The 14,875-nt window shown below is 43.6% G+C and overlaps 1 protein-coding gene across 1 annotated transcript; it reads left to right on the forward strand.

The window, feature by feature from the left end:
- Positions 1 to 7,128: 7,128 nt before the first annotated feature.
- On the forward strand, positions 7,129 to 12,138 carry LOC134844860 (uncharacterized). Its single transcript, XM_063861677.1, has 5 exons — positions 7,129 to 7,257; positions 8,383 to 8,415; positions 8,589 to 9,140; positions 9,339 to 11,975; positions 12,091 to 12,138. Exons 1-5 carry the CDS (start codon positions 7,129 to 7,131, stop codon positions 12,136 to 12,138), a joined length of 3,399 nt encoding a protein of 1,132 aa, XP_063717747.1.
- Positions 12,139 to 14,875: the final 2,737 nt, after the last annotated feature.

Raw genomic sequence — 14,875 nt, forward strand, 5'->3', positions numbered from 1 at the left:
AACCCCTCAACCAAGAATACCTGTAAGCGGCTGCAACTACTCCTTCGCAGAGGTCACCTATCAAATAAAAAGGTGGTTCTGTGGCACGATCTCATCAATAACTCCATATCTGCGCACCGTTCCAACGTCTATAACGCGTGATCCCGGGAAGAACTCCTGGATATCCTACGAGCCCATAAGAATCGGATTGAAGCAATCATCTACACCCATCGACTATTTACTCCTGACATATTCAAAGATCTCCTTCAGCTGAACAAGAAGACAGGAATCCTCATCATTCTCGCAAAGAAACTCAGCTCCTCAAAAAAGAGAAAGTCAGTTGCCTTCCTTAAGGACTTATCTCAGATACATCCCTCGAGCAGACTTGAGCTTCGCTTCCTGAGAACTTTGCGATCTCACGCAAACCTGTCGACACTGTTGAAGACCAAGCGAGGAAAGAAGAAGAGGAATTCGTTTCCGAGAAATTGAAGACAAAACAACCAATAGGTAGGCAACTCCTTGTCGTTCTTCTGAATCTTCAGTGATTCGTTGGACGCCGAGTTGTTTTTGCCAGTTGGTTATTGTATGTCGCTTTTTTTTTATATTCTTTTGGGCGCGGTTGGTTGTCCCCACCATAACGAGTCGTCGTCTGCCGTCTGATCCCGGTTATTATCCAACGATAGAAGAGCTCCTTCTGGCTGAGTCTGATCTTTCAAATTTTTTGAAAAAAGCGAACAAGACGTCTTTACAGTGTCTTATTAAAGAAGCCCTATCTCAGCTTACCCATATGCGCAGTGGGTTTTTCGAGTCTGTCAAAACTTCGCTGGAATCTATGAAGGAAGAGATCTCTACCAACAACGAGAATAAAGGCATGCTTGACTCCTTTCGTCAAGCCAGCACAGAACTTGTCAATGAATCTCTACAAAAGACTATGGTAGAAGTAAAAGATGAAATTGTTAAATCTACTTCTAAGAGGCAAGCAGAAGTCACCCGATCAGTGAACCAGGCACATCCCAATGGTGTCGATTGTCAGATAAGAATCGATGTCCTTCCTGAGGCTAAGAGAGGGTCCTCTGAAGTTCACATTGTTAATCAAGAAGCGGCCAAAGTTGATGCTGTGTTAAATCGTTTTCAGGAGTCGCCTACCATATCTCAGGTTCGTCGTCTAGGGAAGTTCGATCCCGACCGTAGTCGTCCCAGGACCGTTCTGCTGACTGTAAGTAACATTTGGGAGGCTAGAAAAGTGCTTGCTAAGGCTCCGTCTCTGAAATCATTCGAAACGTGGAAAGTCTTCCTCTCACCAAGCCTTGGACCAAAGTACTTAGCAACTGAACAAAAAGGAGGAATCTTATCAATAACGGCACCAATCGAAGCCGTCTTCGCATCAAATATCTAAAGCTGTACCTGGATAACAAATTAAATACCGATCTTAGCCTAGACAATCCTGCCTCATAGACAAGCTGACTAGATATCGAACACCTGGACATCTTTTGCTTCAACGCGAGAAGCCTTATAAGTGCCCAAAGAATGTATACTTTTTCCAACTTTGTAAGTCAAAATAATTTTGTTTACTTTCGATTTGTGAGACCTGGCTTGATTCTAGCTTTACGGATGGCGAGCTCTTTCTCAACGAGTACTGCTTAGTGCGGAGCGAAAGGATTACTGGGCTCCACGGCGGCGTCTTAGTAAGAATTAGGCATATGATTTCTTTTGAAATTCTACATTTAGATCTTCCGATGGGTGCTTGCTGTGTCGCCATTCGGATAAAGACTGGTAGCCCTTTTATTCTTATCTCTGCTTACGACCCACCCTGTATTTCTCGCTACTGCTGATCAGTGAGTCTTCTTAGGGATCTGCTTTCTAGTGTCTCCCTCCAGGTGCCCGATACACCAGTTCTCCTGACTGGCAACTTTAACCTTCCAAATGGAAACTGGGATGACATGCTTAGCCCCAACACATATGAGCAGGAATGTATAAACATCTTCATTATATTTGGCCCTAATCAAATGAACTGTCATTACACCACCAGTTCAAATATTCTTGATTTATGCTTAACAGACACGCCCAATAAGCTGATCTCAGTGCGCTTGGCTCCGAATCCCATCAAGGGAAGCATCTCCTTTTCTGACCACTTCCCCATTTGTGTCCGGATGAATACAGCTTCCTCTTCTCCTATTCCGCAGAAGCATAAAATTCACAATTTCAAGAAAATGGACAATGATGGATTGTCGCTGGCGATACATGAGTCTCCTTTTCAACCATACTGTTGGACAAACCTGAGCCTCATGATGGAGCTCCGGCACAATTGGCTCGACCCACTCCTGGCTAAGTTTGTTCCCTGTAAGACTCAACTTCCTCCTTGGATCACACCCCCGACGTCGAATCTCCTCAAGAGATTCAGGATAATTGAAACGCATCTAAAATTGACAACTAACTACACGTCCAAGTTGTCCTCGCTCCGTCTGGCCGTGTCTTTGAAGTGTGACGAGGATCTTGCTTCTTATCAAATCAATATTGCCGATTATCGGGACACTAAGAAGAATTTCCAGCATCTCAGACGCATTAGGAGCGGATCAAGGATTCCTGCGACAGTTACGAATGGCTCTCTGAAGGCTAATTCTCCCCTCGAGCAATCTCAGCTTTTCAACAGTTACTTTAAGTCCGTGTTTAACCCCTGTTGCAACTGCACCAACTTCAGATACACATTCGAGTATACTCAGGAAGGCGATTTTGACACCAGTCTCACTAAGATTACTTTAATTCTATCCTAGCTGGATATCTCGAAGTCCAAGGGAGCAGATGGTATCCCGCGTTGTCTTTTGAGAGCATGTGCACAACAGCGGGCTAAGTCGCTCTCATACTTATTCACCAAAGCGAAACAAACAGGCCGGTTCCTTTCTCAATGGAAAGTTGCTCGTGTTATTCCTCTCTTCAAAAATAGTCCAAAGGATTAGTGTCTAACTATCGCCCTGTTGCTCTTCTCTCGTGTACTAGCAAGGTGTTTGAGAGGTGCATTTACGACCAGTTGATAGTGATTGTCGGTCCTCGTATCTCTGATGCTCAGTTTGGATTCAGAAAAGGTCGTTCCTGTGTGCTGCAGCGGTTAGTGACGATGAGTATAATTTTCGAGAGCAGGGAAAAGAAACTTCCTACCCATGCTTTGTACCTGGACTTCAAGAAAGCTTTTGACAAAGTCGATCACTGCATTCTCTTGAGAAAATTGCGGCCATGGAAGTCTCTGGCTACCTATTAAGGATGATCCAAGATTATCTCTCTGGACGCACACAACACGTATTTGTCGAAGTCTGGGTTAGCGAAGACTGCGACGTTTCCAGTGGGGTGCCCCAAGGATCACTTCTCGTTCCTTTCCTTTTTCTCGTTTACATAAAGGATATACCAGAGTCATTTGATATGATATAACAACCTTCGCGCTCTCTTGTTCCTTTTAGCTGATGACAGCACATTTATTGCAACTAATTGCCTTCTCAGTGACTGCATCATTGCCCTAGAGAATTGGGTTCTAGACAACAAGATGTACTTCCATCCAACCAAAAGCAAAGTCATCAACTTCTACGGAACTGCGCCCGCGTACCAACTTGGCGGTGTAAATTTTGAAGTTATTAACTCCCATCGGGATCTTGGAGTAACAGTTTGTAGTGCTCTTAACTGGTCGGAACACATTTCGAAGCGTCTGAGGAAAGCCTACAATACTTTCTTCGTGCTAGAGTACCTAATTGTTGTGATAAACTTATTAAATAGTTTCATATTGGTTATGTCGACGGGACCACACTAAAGGACCATAATCAACTGGACTACAACAAAGACGATCACCATCATCTGGATCACCAGTGCTTCGGACATCTTTGCGATACCAACAGACGCCAACGACGATGACAGGGAGAGGTGGACGCAACCAATCGGTTTCTGATTGTGATGTGATCTGGGAGAAGCTCCTGATTGACTGCTCCTACTGCCATGAGGTATGGACTGAAATACAAGTGCCAAAAGGCAAGAAGCCTAAAGTTAATAGAGGAGACTACATGTGCGGGTTGTGTGCCGTAGATAATGTTGCCAAACTGACATCAAAAGTGAATGATTTTAGCAAATTGTTGCAAACGGAAAGAGACGAACGTATTTTGCTAAAAGCTGAATTAGCAGAATCTGAAAAACAAGCTGCCGGCATTGAAACCAGTTTTCAAGACAAACTCTCTACATGTGAATCTTTGAAGAAGGTTTTGGGTAACAATGTGATAAAGAAGAACGACCAATTATGGACCGAAGTTGTTTCTCGAAAGAGGTTGGTAAGCAAACTGGAAGAGGATGTGGAAAAGCTGAAAACCAAGCAGAGTGTACCTTAGCCAGATGATGTTGAAAAGCTAATTAAAATCAACGAACGACGGAAAAGAAGCGTGATTATTCGTGGGTTACATGAGAGTACTGGGTCAGATGAGGCAACAAAAGCCAAAGAGGATGTTGAGTTTACGAAGCCACTTATGCCTAGCAACCAGCCCTTTTGTGCTGCTAGGATTGGACAACCGCGGCTTCTCGCACTTACTTTCCAGTACCCGGGCGCTGCCGAAGAAATACTCCGAAAACGATGGTTTACCTACAATGACCGAAAATACTACTACGACAGAGATCTCTCAAAATTTGATAGAGAACAAGCTTACAAAAGCAGAATTGCCAGACGCGCATCCAATATGGCAAGCGAATAATAACACAGTTATTTCGACGAAGAACGATACGTCAATGTTGTTAGTTAATATTAGAAGCTTGTCAAATAACTGGAATGAGTTCTTACTTGAGGTAGTTAACAGAAAACCTGATATTATCTTTGTTACTGAGACCTGGGCTCACATTGGAATGAACAAAAGTGAGTTTTTATTTCATAATTACCATCCACCATTCATGCACCGCAGCAGCAACCGACGTGATATCAGAGGAGGTGGAGTGGCTATATATTTTGCCAGCTATATCAATGTAAGAGAGGACGATGCGCTTCTGGTTGAGAACTACGATGCGATCTGGTGCAGACTTCTTTATTCCAATCGAGAAGTTGTGCTCGGATGTTGCTATCATACTGAACCGAGAGACGACGAAAACTTTGCTAACTGCCTGTACAAATTGTCTACTGGAAACATGGAGAAGATTGTAGCTGGGGATTTTAATCACCGAAGTATTGATTGGAAAGCTCTGTCATGCTCGGGGAGCATTGCAGATCAGCGGTTCTTGGATAAAGTGCAAGATTACTTTTTGTCACAGCACGTTGTTGACCCAACAAGAGGGCAGAATGTGTTAGATTTGGTTTTTTCGTCGGAGCCAGACCTCATCACGGAATGTATCGTGGAAGGGAAGATTGGATCTACTGATCACAACACAGTGATTTTTTCGGCAGCAATCAAACAGCGTAACTTGAATGAGAGAAGTTTCAGCCGCAGAAATTTTTGGAAGATGGACGTGGGAAGCCTTCTTTATGATTTGAAAGGATACGACTGGAATTCTCTCCTTATTGGGGATGCAGAACAGCAGTGGAACATTTTGATGGGCACTCTTAATAATCTTATCTCAAAGCATGTACCGTTTGTCGAACGAAGGAAGCGAAAGTACCCATGGATTACAAAACAGGTTTTGCGGGCGTGTAAGGACAAGCGACGTTGCTGGAAGAATTTGCAGAGCAACAATTCTGTTGAAAATGAGTTGAAGTACATGCAGGCAAAACGAGCATTGGACCAATCTGTTAAATGGTCGAAGAAAGATTTTGAAAGAAAGCTGGCGAAAGATAGTAAGTCTTTCTGGAGATACTTTTCCGCAAAGAAGAAATGTCCAACGAAGGTTGGCCCTTTGAAAGAGGGTGATCGTGTAATTGAGAAGTCTGAAGACATGGCGGAGCATCTGAACAGTTACTTCCAATCTGTATTCACTCAGGAGCCAATAGGCCCTGTACCCTATGCTGAACCACGAACTGATTTTAAGATGCCAAATATATCGATCACTGTTGACATGGTCCTTGCTCAGCTGCTCAATTTGAGAGTTGATAAGACAGCAGGTCCGGACGGGATCCCCCCATTGTTTCTCAAGCTAGCTGCACCGGGGCTAGCTGAACCACTGACTAAGATATTTCGAGAATCGCTGTCATCCGGAGTTGTGCCGACTGGGTGGAAAGTTGCTAATGTATCTGCTTTGTTCAAGAAAGGCAAGAGAAGTGAAGTAGCAAACTACCGTCCCGTAAGTCTTACTTCAGTGATTTGTAAATGTTTTGAGCGCATTGTTCAGCAGAGCGTTATTGGACATCTGAAGGAGCATAACCTCATTAGCGACACTCAGCATGGATTTATGAAAGGACGAAGTTGCTTGCTTAGTCTTCTGGCATTTTTCGAAAAAGTGGACGAATTGTTGGACAAGAGAATGGCAGTAGATGTGTTATATCTGGATTTTGCAAAGGCTTTTGACAAAGTTCCACATAGACGGCTACTTGAGAAAATGAGAGCTCGCGGGTTATCGGAGGAAGTGATCAAGTGGGTGGAAGCATGGCTGAAAGACCGCAAGCAGAGGGTGGTAATTGATCAGTGTTACTCCAGCTGGGAAACTGTGTTCAGTGGAGTCCCGCAATGTACCGTCCTTGGTCCCACTTTATTCCTGATTTTCATCAATGATATTGACGACAGCCTTACGAACACCATGTTCAAGTTTGCCGATGATAGTAAATTAGTCGGACCGTCAAGGAATTTGGACGACAGAGCGAAGCTCCAACGTGATCTCGACCTAATGAAAGCGATGGAGGAGCGTTGGTGCATGAAGTTCAACGTGGACAAGTGCAAACACTTGCAGATCAGTGCTAGAAAGAGAAACGTCGATGGAAGGTACACATTGGGGCTTGCCGAAATCGAGAACGTTGATTCAGAAGTGGATTTGGGTGTTACTGTAAATTGCTACGGAAAAAGAGTTGATCAATGCTTGAAAGCAGCCAAGAAAGCCAATGCAGTTTTAGGCATGAACAAGAGGACCATTCAATGTCGTGACCGAGAAGTTTTAATCCCACTCTACAAGTCCTTAGTAAGACCACATCTATAGTACTGCGGACCAGCATGGAGACCTCATTACAAGAAGGACATCAACACGATCGAGAAAGTTCAACGGAGATTTACGAGAATGGTGCCTGGGCTGCAAGAACTATCGTACGAGGAGCGGCTGAAAAAGTTGAAGCTAACAAGCATGTATGAAAGATTCTTGAGGAATGATCTGATTTTGCTGTACAAGATACTGTTTGGACATATGGATGTAAATCCAGCGACATTCTTCAAACTGAGTCGTAACACGCATCTGAGAGGACATATTCTATAACTGGAAGGACGCAAAGTGAACCTGGACAGAACCTCTCACTCGTTTGCAAACAGAGTTATAAACGCTTGGAACAGCCTGCCCGAGAATGTTGTACTTGCACCGACCATTGAGACATTCAAGGAGAGTTTGCACAAGCACCTCTGCCTTGAAAACCCCGGTATAATGGTTTCCTAACCGCTTCCGGGATGCCACACCACAATATGATGTCCACTATGACAGATCATTCAAGCCTGAGTGCGTGTGGCGCACCAGGTATTAGACCAGGTAATAGAGAGAAACGTGTCAAAACGCTTAAGCACTCTGGCCAAGATGAACTTTTATAAAAGCACAGTTCTATCAATCCTCTCCTACGCTTCACCATGCTGGTATGCTTCAGGGGCTGACATGAGGAAACTGTAGCAACTTCAACGGAGAGTCAGTATATGGATTTTACCACATATCATCGACTACAAGGAGCGTCTGACCGTGCTAGAACTTTTACATATCCCACTTTATTTACAGCTTCTGGACATCCTGACCTATCAAAGATATGCAACGGACAACATACCATCAGCCCTGAAGATTATGTAGAATTGAGACACGGTCCCCGAAGAGAAAGCAGAATGATTCCGATATCGCGTCAACCGAAACTCGAACTCTCTCATCAGGATTTCTTCATTCGGACATCAAGACTCCTTCGAGTCCTGCCCTCTATCGACGTCACCAAGCCTATTGGCTGGAAACCCAAATTTCTTTGCCTTTTCTGGAACCATTTTGACACAAACTAAACAGAAAATAATTTATGTTCATGGAGAATAGGTTGCAGATGCAGCGGTTGCATAACTAGATATGTTTATTCGGGACACGTTCCCCTCAACTTGTGATGTAAAGCCAATTTATTATGATGATTATGATTATTAATTGCGTTATGAAAGGGTCGATTCATCTCCGATGGATACGGCATATAACTCTGAACAAAACAAATAGTAATAATCATGATAATAATAATGACGCATTAGCCTTCTTTCTAGGAGTTACAAGAGTAATAATAGAAATAAAAATGACGTGTTTATCTTTTTTTAGGAGTTACTTCGTCTGGAGATACTGAGACCCCTGGTTTGTCTTAACAATTTTCTACGTGTAAACTGTAATTTTAATCTTGTCACAAGCGAAATGTTAAAGCCTTAAAATTACTTTGAATCGTATTTTCCGGGGTAATGCTACATATGTGTTATTATGGCGTGTCATGTAATTGTTTTATATGATGTTTATAAGATGCTGTCTTTCAGATAACTATTGAGTTAAAGCTTCTCCCCCAAGCCGTGTTTTCCTCTACACAACAATTTAACTCAATAGTGTCAATGAAGTTCAAACCTCCGCAGCTGCCCACCAATCCCACACCTGAGCAGTGGCGATGGTGGAAGCGCATCTTCATCGACGGGCTAGCCATCAACGAGGTGGTTGAGAATACCCACAAACTCACGTTCCTCAGGTCTCACGCCGGCTCGGAACTGTATCCCTTGCTACAAAACGCGGAGACCTTCGACGCCGCCATGGATATCCTGGACGCGCAGTTCGAGAAGCCGACACGGGTCATATTTGCGAGGCATGAGCTGCTATCCTGCCGGCAGAAGGAAGGCGAAAGGATTCCTGACTTTATCAAGCGACTAAAGATTCTCGTCGAGCTCTGTGAGTGCAAACCCCTTACAGCATATGTACATAAACAACTGTTGCTTAGAGACGCGCTTGTTTCCGGATTGAGGTCCGATCATGTCCGAGCGAGGTTACTCGAACTCGACGACACCAAATCTGTAGACGATTGCATAGCACTCGCTAATGCAGTAGAGCTCTCAACTGATTATTCCAGGTCATTCCGCGCTGAAACCTCGGAACAATCAAACTCCGTTTCGGCTGTCCAGCCTTAATAGGTTGCAGGGGCGATTGCACAGAAGTACCCCCGAAATAGCCGAAACAAAAGCCAAAATAACGCGTCACATTCAAACAACTCAAACTGTGGGTACTGCGGTTTGCGTTTTCAGACACGCAGCAAGTGCCCGGCAAAGCGCGACACGTGCCATAAGTGCCAGAAGTTGGGGCATTGGGCCACTGTTTGTCGTGCAAGTACTCCAACTACAGCCGCGTTGCAGGGTGAGGAATCCGAAGGATCCCTAGCATCCGTCCTCTGTGCATTGTCTCACAACACGGAGGCGAGACAGACCGTTTATGAGAAGGTACTGATTGGTGGCGTTCATCAAGCAATTGCACTGATTGACCCTGGAGCAACCGATTGCTATATCAAGTTCAAGCTCGCACGGAAATTTGAATTGCCTATAACCGACGTTGAGTCATCTACCAAACTAGCAAACGGCGACAAATTGAATGTGCTTGGCTTCATCGACACACAAGTCACAATAAAGGCAGAATCTTATTGTTGTCGCTTACACGTGGTTGAGTCGTTAATTGCCGATTTGATCATCGGATTGGACGTTCTTGCTAGCCATCAATCGGTTTATCTTGACCTCGGCGGTCCAAAATCACCTATCACTTTCCACCTGGGAGGACGTGATACCGAGATTACTCCCCCAATAAGCTTAGAACGAGATCAGTGTACGAAAGCATGTTGCAGCATGTTCCCAATTATGACAACCGAGCCTCCAGCACTATTTCCTGACAAGCTCCTGACCGTTAAGCCGATTTCTTCCAAGTCTCGACGAGTTTCTGCTGACAACGCGCTATTCATGAAAACTGAAGTAAAGAGGCTTCTGGATCTCGGAATAATTGAGCTGTCTGTTTCACCTTGGCGGGCTCAGGCCTTCGTTTTCAAGGGACCAAGCAAGAAGAGAATGGTAAGTGACTATTCCGAAACAGTGAATCTATACACCGACGTTGACGCATACCCATTTCCGGATGTCGAGTCCATGCTTACTCGTGCGGCCGCTTTTCACTATTTCAGCAAAATAGATTTGAAATCCGCATACCACCAAATACCGTTGCGATCAGATGACAAACCATTCACAGCCTTTGAGATTGGGGGCATACTCTACCAATTCACACGCCTTCCATTCGGTGTTACAAACGCCGTCCCAGCATTCCAGCGAATAATGGATAGCTTTATTGAAAGAAACCAATTGCGCTGCGCCGAACCGTACCTCGACGACGTCTATATCGGTGGGATCACAAAGGAGGAACATGACCGGAATCTACACGCGTTCTTGAAAGCCGCGGAAAAGGAAAGCCTGACGCTCAACATGGACAAATATACATTTCGAACCAGGAAATTATCCTTGCTGGGACACATTATTGAAAACGGCTCGAAGAAGCCGGATCCTGAACGCTTACGTGTTCTCATGGAGTACCCAGTGCCCCACACCGCAGCTCAGCTGAAACGGCTACTCGGGTTCTTTGCTTACTACGCGAAATGGGTGTCACAATATTCACTTAAAGTAAAGCCGCTACTAGAGGCCCAGAAACAGGGTGCCTTTCCTTTGAACCGGACCTGTGTCGATGCAATTGACTCGCTCAAGCAGGGCATTGCGTCTGCATCTCTGGCTATACCTATAGCGGGCGCCGGGCCGCTCTTCCTCGAAACAGACGCATCTGGGACAGCACTAGGGGCAACATTATCACAAGGTGGTCGCCCTTTGGCTTTCTACTCTAGAACCTTGTCTACTTCAGAACAGATGCAGTCGTCAGTCGAGCGCGAGGCCATGGCTATTGTTGAGGCGTTTCGGAAGTGGGGGCATTTTGTTCGAACATACGAAACGGTTGTTAAAACGGATCAAAAATCGGTTTCGTTCATATTCTCCAAACACCGAACAAAAATTAAAAATGACAAACTCACGAGGTGGAGGTTAGAGCTGTCAGAATTTGCGTACACCATCATGTATCGGAAAGGCAGCGAGAATGTGGGCGCGGACGCTTTATCCGGACTCTCCGCTATCTCGAAAGAATCCCCATGTGTTACGTTACATTGCCAATTGCAGCATCCGGGCGTCGTCCGTATGTGGGAGTTCGTGAGACGTCATAATCTAGCTTTCTCTCTTTTAGAAGTCAAGGAGGCTATACAGGACTGTGATACGTGCAAAGAAGTCAAACCGGCATTCTACAAACCTGGTGCATCGTCAATAATTCGAGCTTTACAACCCTTTGAGAGACTGGCCATACATCTGGTCGGTCCAAAATCCGCCGCCCGAAAGACCGGTAACTGCTACGCCCTAACCGTAATTGACGAATACAGTAGATTCCCTTTTGTATTTGGTATCAGAACGATTACGAGCGAATCCATTATAGCATGTCAACGCCAATTTATTCACACAGATCGGGGCAGCCAGTTTCTCTCTTCCGAGTTCGACCAGTTTTGCTCACGAAATGGCATATCTCATTCGAGAACGACCCCGTACAACCCGCGTGGTAACGGCCAATGCGAGCGATACAACGGCACAATATTCAAGACGGTTTACTTGCGTAATTTAGGTGCTGATATGTGGGAATCTGTGTTGCTAGAAGCACTTGCTGCTGTGCGTGCACTCCTCTGTACTGCCACAAATGAATCGCCCCATTCCAGGTTTTTCAAGTTCCCGCGGCAAGCCGGTCTAGGCTGCTCTCTTCTAGAGTGGCTGAGCAGCGGCAACCCTGCATATCTGAGAAATTTTGTGCGCGGAAAGGAGGACCCGCAGGTACGACCCGTCAGCATCTCGGAGGTCATTAATCCTCATTTCGCACGAGTGGTATTCCCAAATGGACGTATTGACACTGACTCGACGAAAGATTTGTCACGGCGCAATATTCCAGCCCAAACGGATGCTACAGAACCCAGGAGCCCGCATCTGTCCCCAGTGAAGAATTTACCGAATGCCATGGAACATTTTCCAACGATCACCCCGAGGAAACCAGCAGTATCCCAGTGACGACCGAGCAGGGTGCTGAAGAAGAGGACAGTTCACCACTAACCACTCCCAAATCAACGCCAGTATCACCATTTGCCGGACCGGAGGTCCGCAGATCAACGCGCCTGCGACGACCGCCGGCACACCTGAAGGATTACATTCAATAACAAGTGGGGGTGAATGTCATGTAATTGTTTTATATGATGTTTATAAGATGTTGTCTTTCAGATAACTATTGAGTTAAAGCTTCTCCCCAAGCCGTGTTTTCCTCTACACAACATGGCGCTCTTGGGTTTTATTCAAAACATCATGATCCGCTAGAATTTAACAAAAGCCTCCGCGCCGAAAGGATGCTTACACTATGGTCCTTATCTAGCAACGAGGGTGGCCCGAAACACGGAAGCCTAAATTCCCCAATTTAGCTTTTTCAAACTACTTAACACTAAAAAAATTCAACTGTGGCGCTAATGCGGCTTTCTGGTGATTTGATTCAAAATAGAAGAATTAGTACCTTACCAAAAAAAAAATAATGAAACAAAACCGAAAAAACCACGAAGTAAAAACATTAATATCATTAGTTCAGTTCAGTCTTTTTCTGATCTTTTAGGCGTTTTGTCGCCATCATCGATCAGCTCATGATGTACTCCTTTTCGATTAATTAGTCTCTAATTTATTAATTCCGCTTTTCTTCCAATGTTTGTCCAGGTTGTTCTTGAAAGCGTTCAAGGTCTTCGAGTCAATTACTTCTCCTGGCGACATTTTCCAATCTGTAGCTGATCTAATGGTAAAAAAGTTTTTCCGCAATTCGAAGTTGGCCTTATTCGTTATTACTTTTTTGTCATTTGTCCTTGTGTCACGATTATTCAACTCGAACATGTCTTCGTAGCTTTCGGGTCATAACAGTTGTAACCTATTTGGAACATTTCGATCATTGTTCCTCGCCTTCTGCGGTTTTCAAGTGACTGTAGTTCTAGTTTCTTTAACCTTCATTGTAGCTTAATGTCTGCAGCCCTTGTACCATTCGTGTCGCTCGTCGTTGCCCGTTTTCGATTAATCTTGTGTTCTTCTTCAATCACGGGTACCAGGCTTGATTACAGAACTCCAACTTAAGCCATATGAGGCCTTTATAAACATTTAAAAATACAGGTATAGTCATTTTAATGAATGTTTTCCTAAAAACTGCAATGATTAAGTTGCCTTTTTAACTTTTGCAAAGATATGAGAATCAAAAGAGAGTTTAAAATCGATGATGAATCCAAGGTCTTTTTTTTCTCCTACCGCTTCAAGCTGTTTATCGTAAAGTTCATATGATCTTCTTTCACGGTTTGATCCTCCATTTGAGATTATCATATGTACACATTTATTTTAATTGAAAGGCAAAAGTGTCTTTTTTGACCATTTTTCCAGTTTTCTTAGATCTTCTTGCAGCAACTCAACGTCTTTGAAGAAATTTTTGCTAAAAAGTAAATTTCAAACGTTTTCGCAACTATGTGCATCGTCAGGATTTTTACAATAAACTACTCTAAATGACGATAAAACATCAATTTACAAATGTTATTTACAATAAATCACATACAATTTGGTTCTAAACCATCATGATAAAAAATTAGCCAATCACAGTTGACCTCTAAATTACTATTAAGATTAATTGAAAGGCAAAAGTGTCTTTTTTGACCATTTTTCCAGTTTTCTTAGATCTTCTTGCAGCAACTCAAGTCTTTGTTACTGGTAATTTCTCTGTATAGTTTTGCATCGTCTGCAAATAAATATAATTTTGATTTGACTGTGTTTGGCCTTGAATTTATATATATTACAAACAAAACAGGTCCCGGTACAGATCCTTGGGGAATCCCACTCAGAACATCTTACCATTCAGATCTACTGTCGCTTATCACAACTCATTGTCGTCTTGTTAATAAAAACTCGTTGATCCAGCCCAGTGTTTTTCCTTTTATCCCATATTGTTTTAGGATTCCTATCAGTCTTTTGTGCGGAACCAATTCGAACGCTTTCTTGAAATTCAAGTAGATAACATCCGTTTCTCGGCGACTATCTATTCTTTTTGTGAAATCATCCAGCACTCTCAGTAATTGTTATTGTGATGATCTACCGGGCAGAAAATTGATTCATTGTTTTTCTAGATGTTCCATTAGATGGGCTCTAATTATTTTCTCAAATAATTTACAAACTATTGATGTTATGCTTACTGGACGATAGTTGTCAGCTAACGACTTTTTCACTTTTTTGAAGATAGAGTCAATGTGAGCACGTTCCCAGTCATCAGGTAGCTTCGTTTCGTCCCAAGATGTGTTAAAAATCTTTGTTAGAACTTGAGTCAGGAAATCTCTCACTTCAAACAGAAGTTTCGGGTGAATTTCGTCGGGCCCTGGAGATTTCGATGTATTGAGTGAGTCTAGTTGCTCTTTCACCAAATTCTCTGTTATTTCTAAGTCCTTTTTGGATGGGTGATATCCAGTTCGAGAATCTTCCATTCTCCTGGTGGTTTGTGTGTGAAGACTGATGAAAAGAACTTTGCCAAACCTTCAACTTTTTCGATCTCATTGGTCGTTAAAGATCCATCATCCTGCACTAGAGCTGGTATTGCATTTTGTAACACGTCTTTCTGTCTCACATAGCTCCAGATTTTTTTTGGTTTCATTTTTACATCTTTAGTTATTTCACTTTCCTTT

This window comes from Symsagittifera roscoffensis, chromosome 4 (genome assembly GCF_963678635.1).
Source record: "Symsagittifera roscoffensis chromosome 4, txSymRosc1.1, whole genome shotgun sequence".
Taxonomy (NCBI): Eukaryota; Metazoa; Xenacoelomorpha; order Acoela; family Convolutidae; genus Symsagittifera; species Symsagittifera roscoffensis.

Bases quoted from the DNA above. Each gene is read 5' to 3' on its own strand.
- LOC134844860 (XM_063861677.1), top strand. From the start codon at position 7,129: ATGGTGCCTGGGCTGCAAGAACTATCGTACGAGGAGCGGCTGAAAAAG. The intron at 8,416-8,588 runs GTTTGTCTTAAC...GCTGTCTTTCAG, and splicing joins TGGAGATACTGAGACCCCTG to ATAACTATTGAGTTAAAGCT. The intron at 11,976-12,090 runs GTACGACCCGTC...GCAATATTCCAG, and splicing joins GCGGAAAGGAGGACCCGCAG to CCCAAACGGATGCTACAGAA.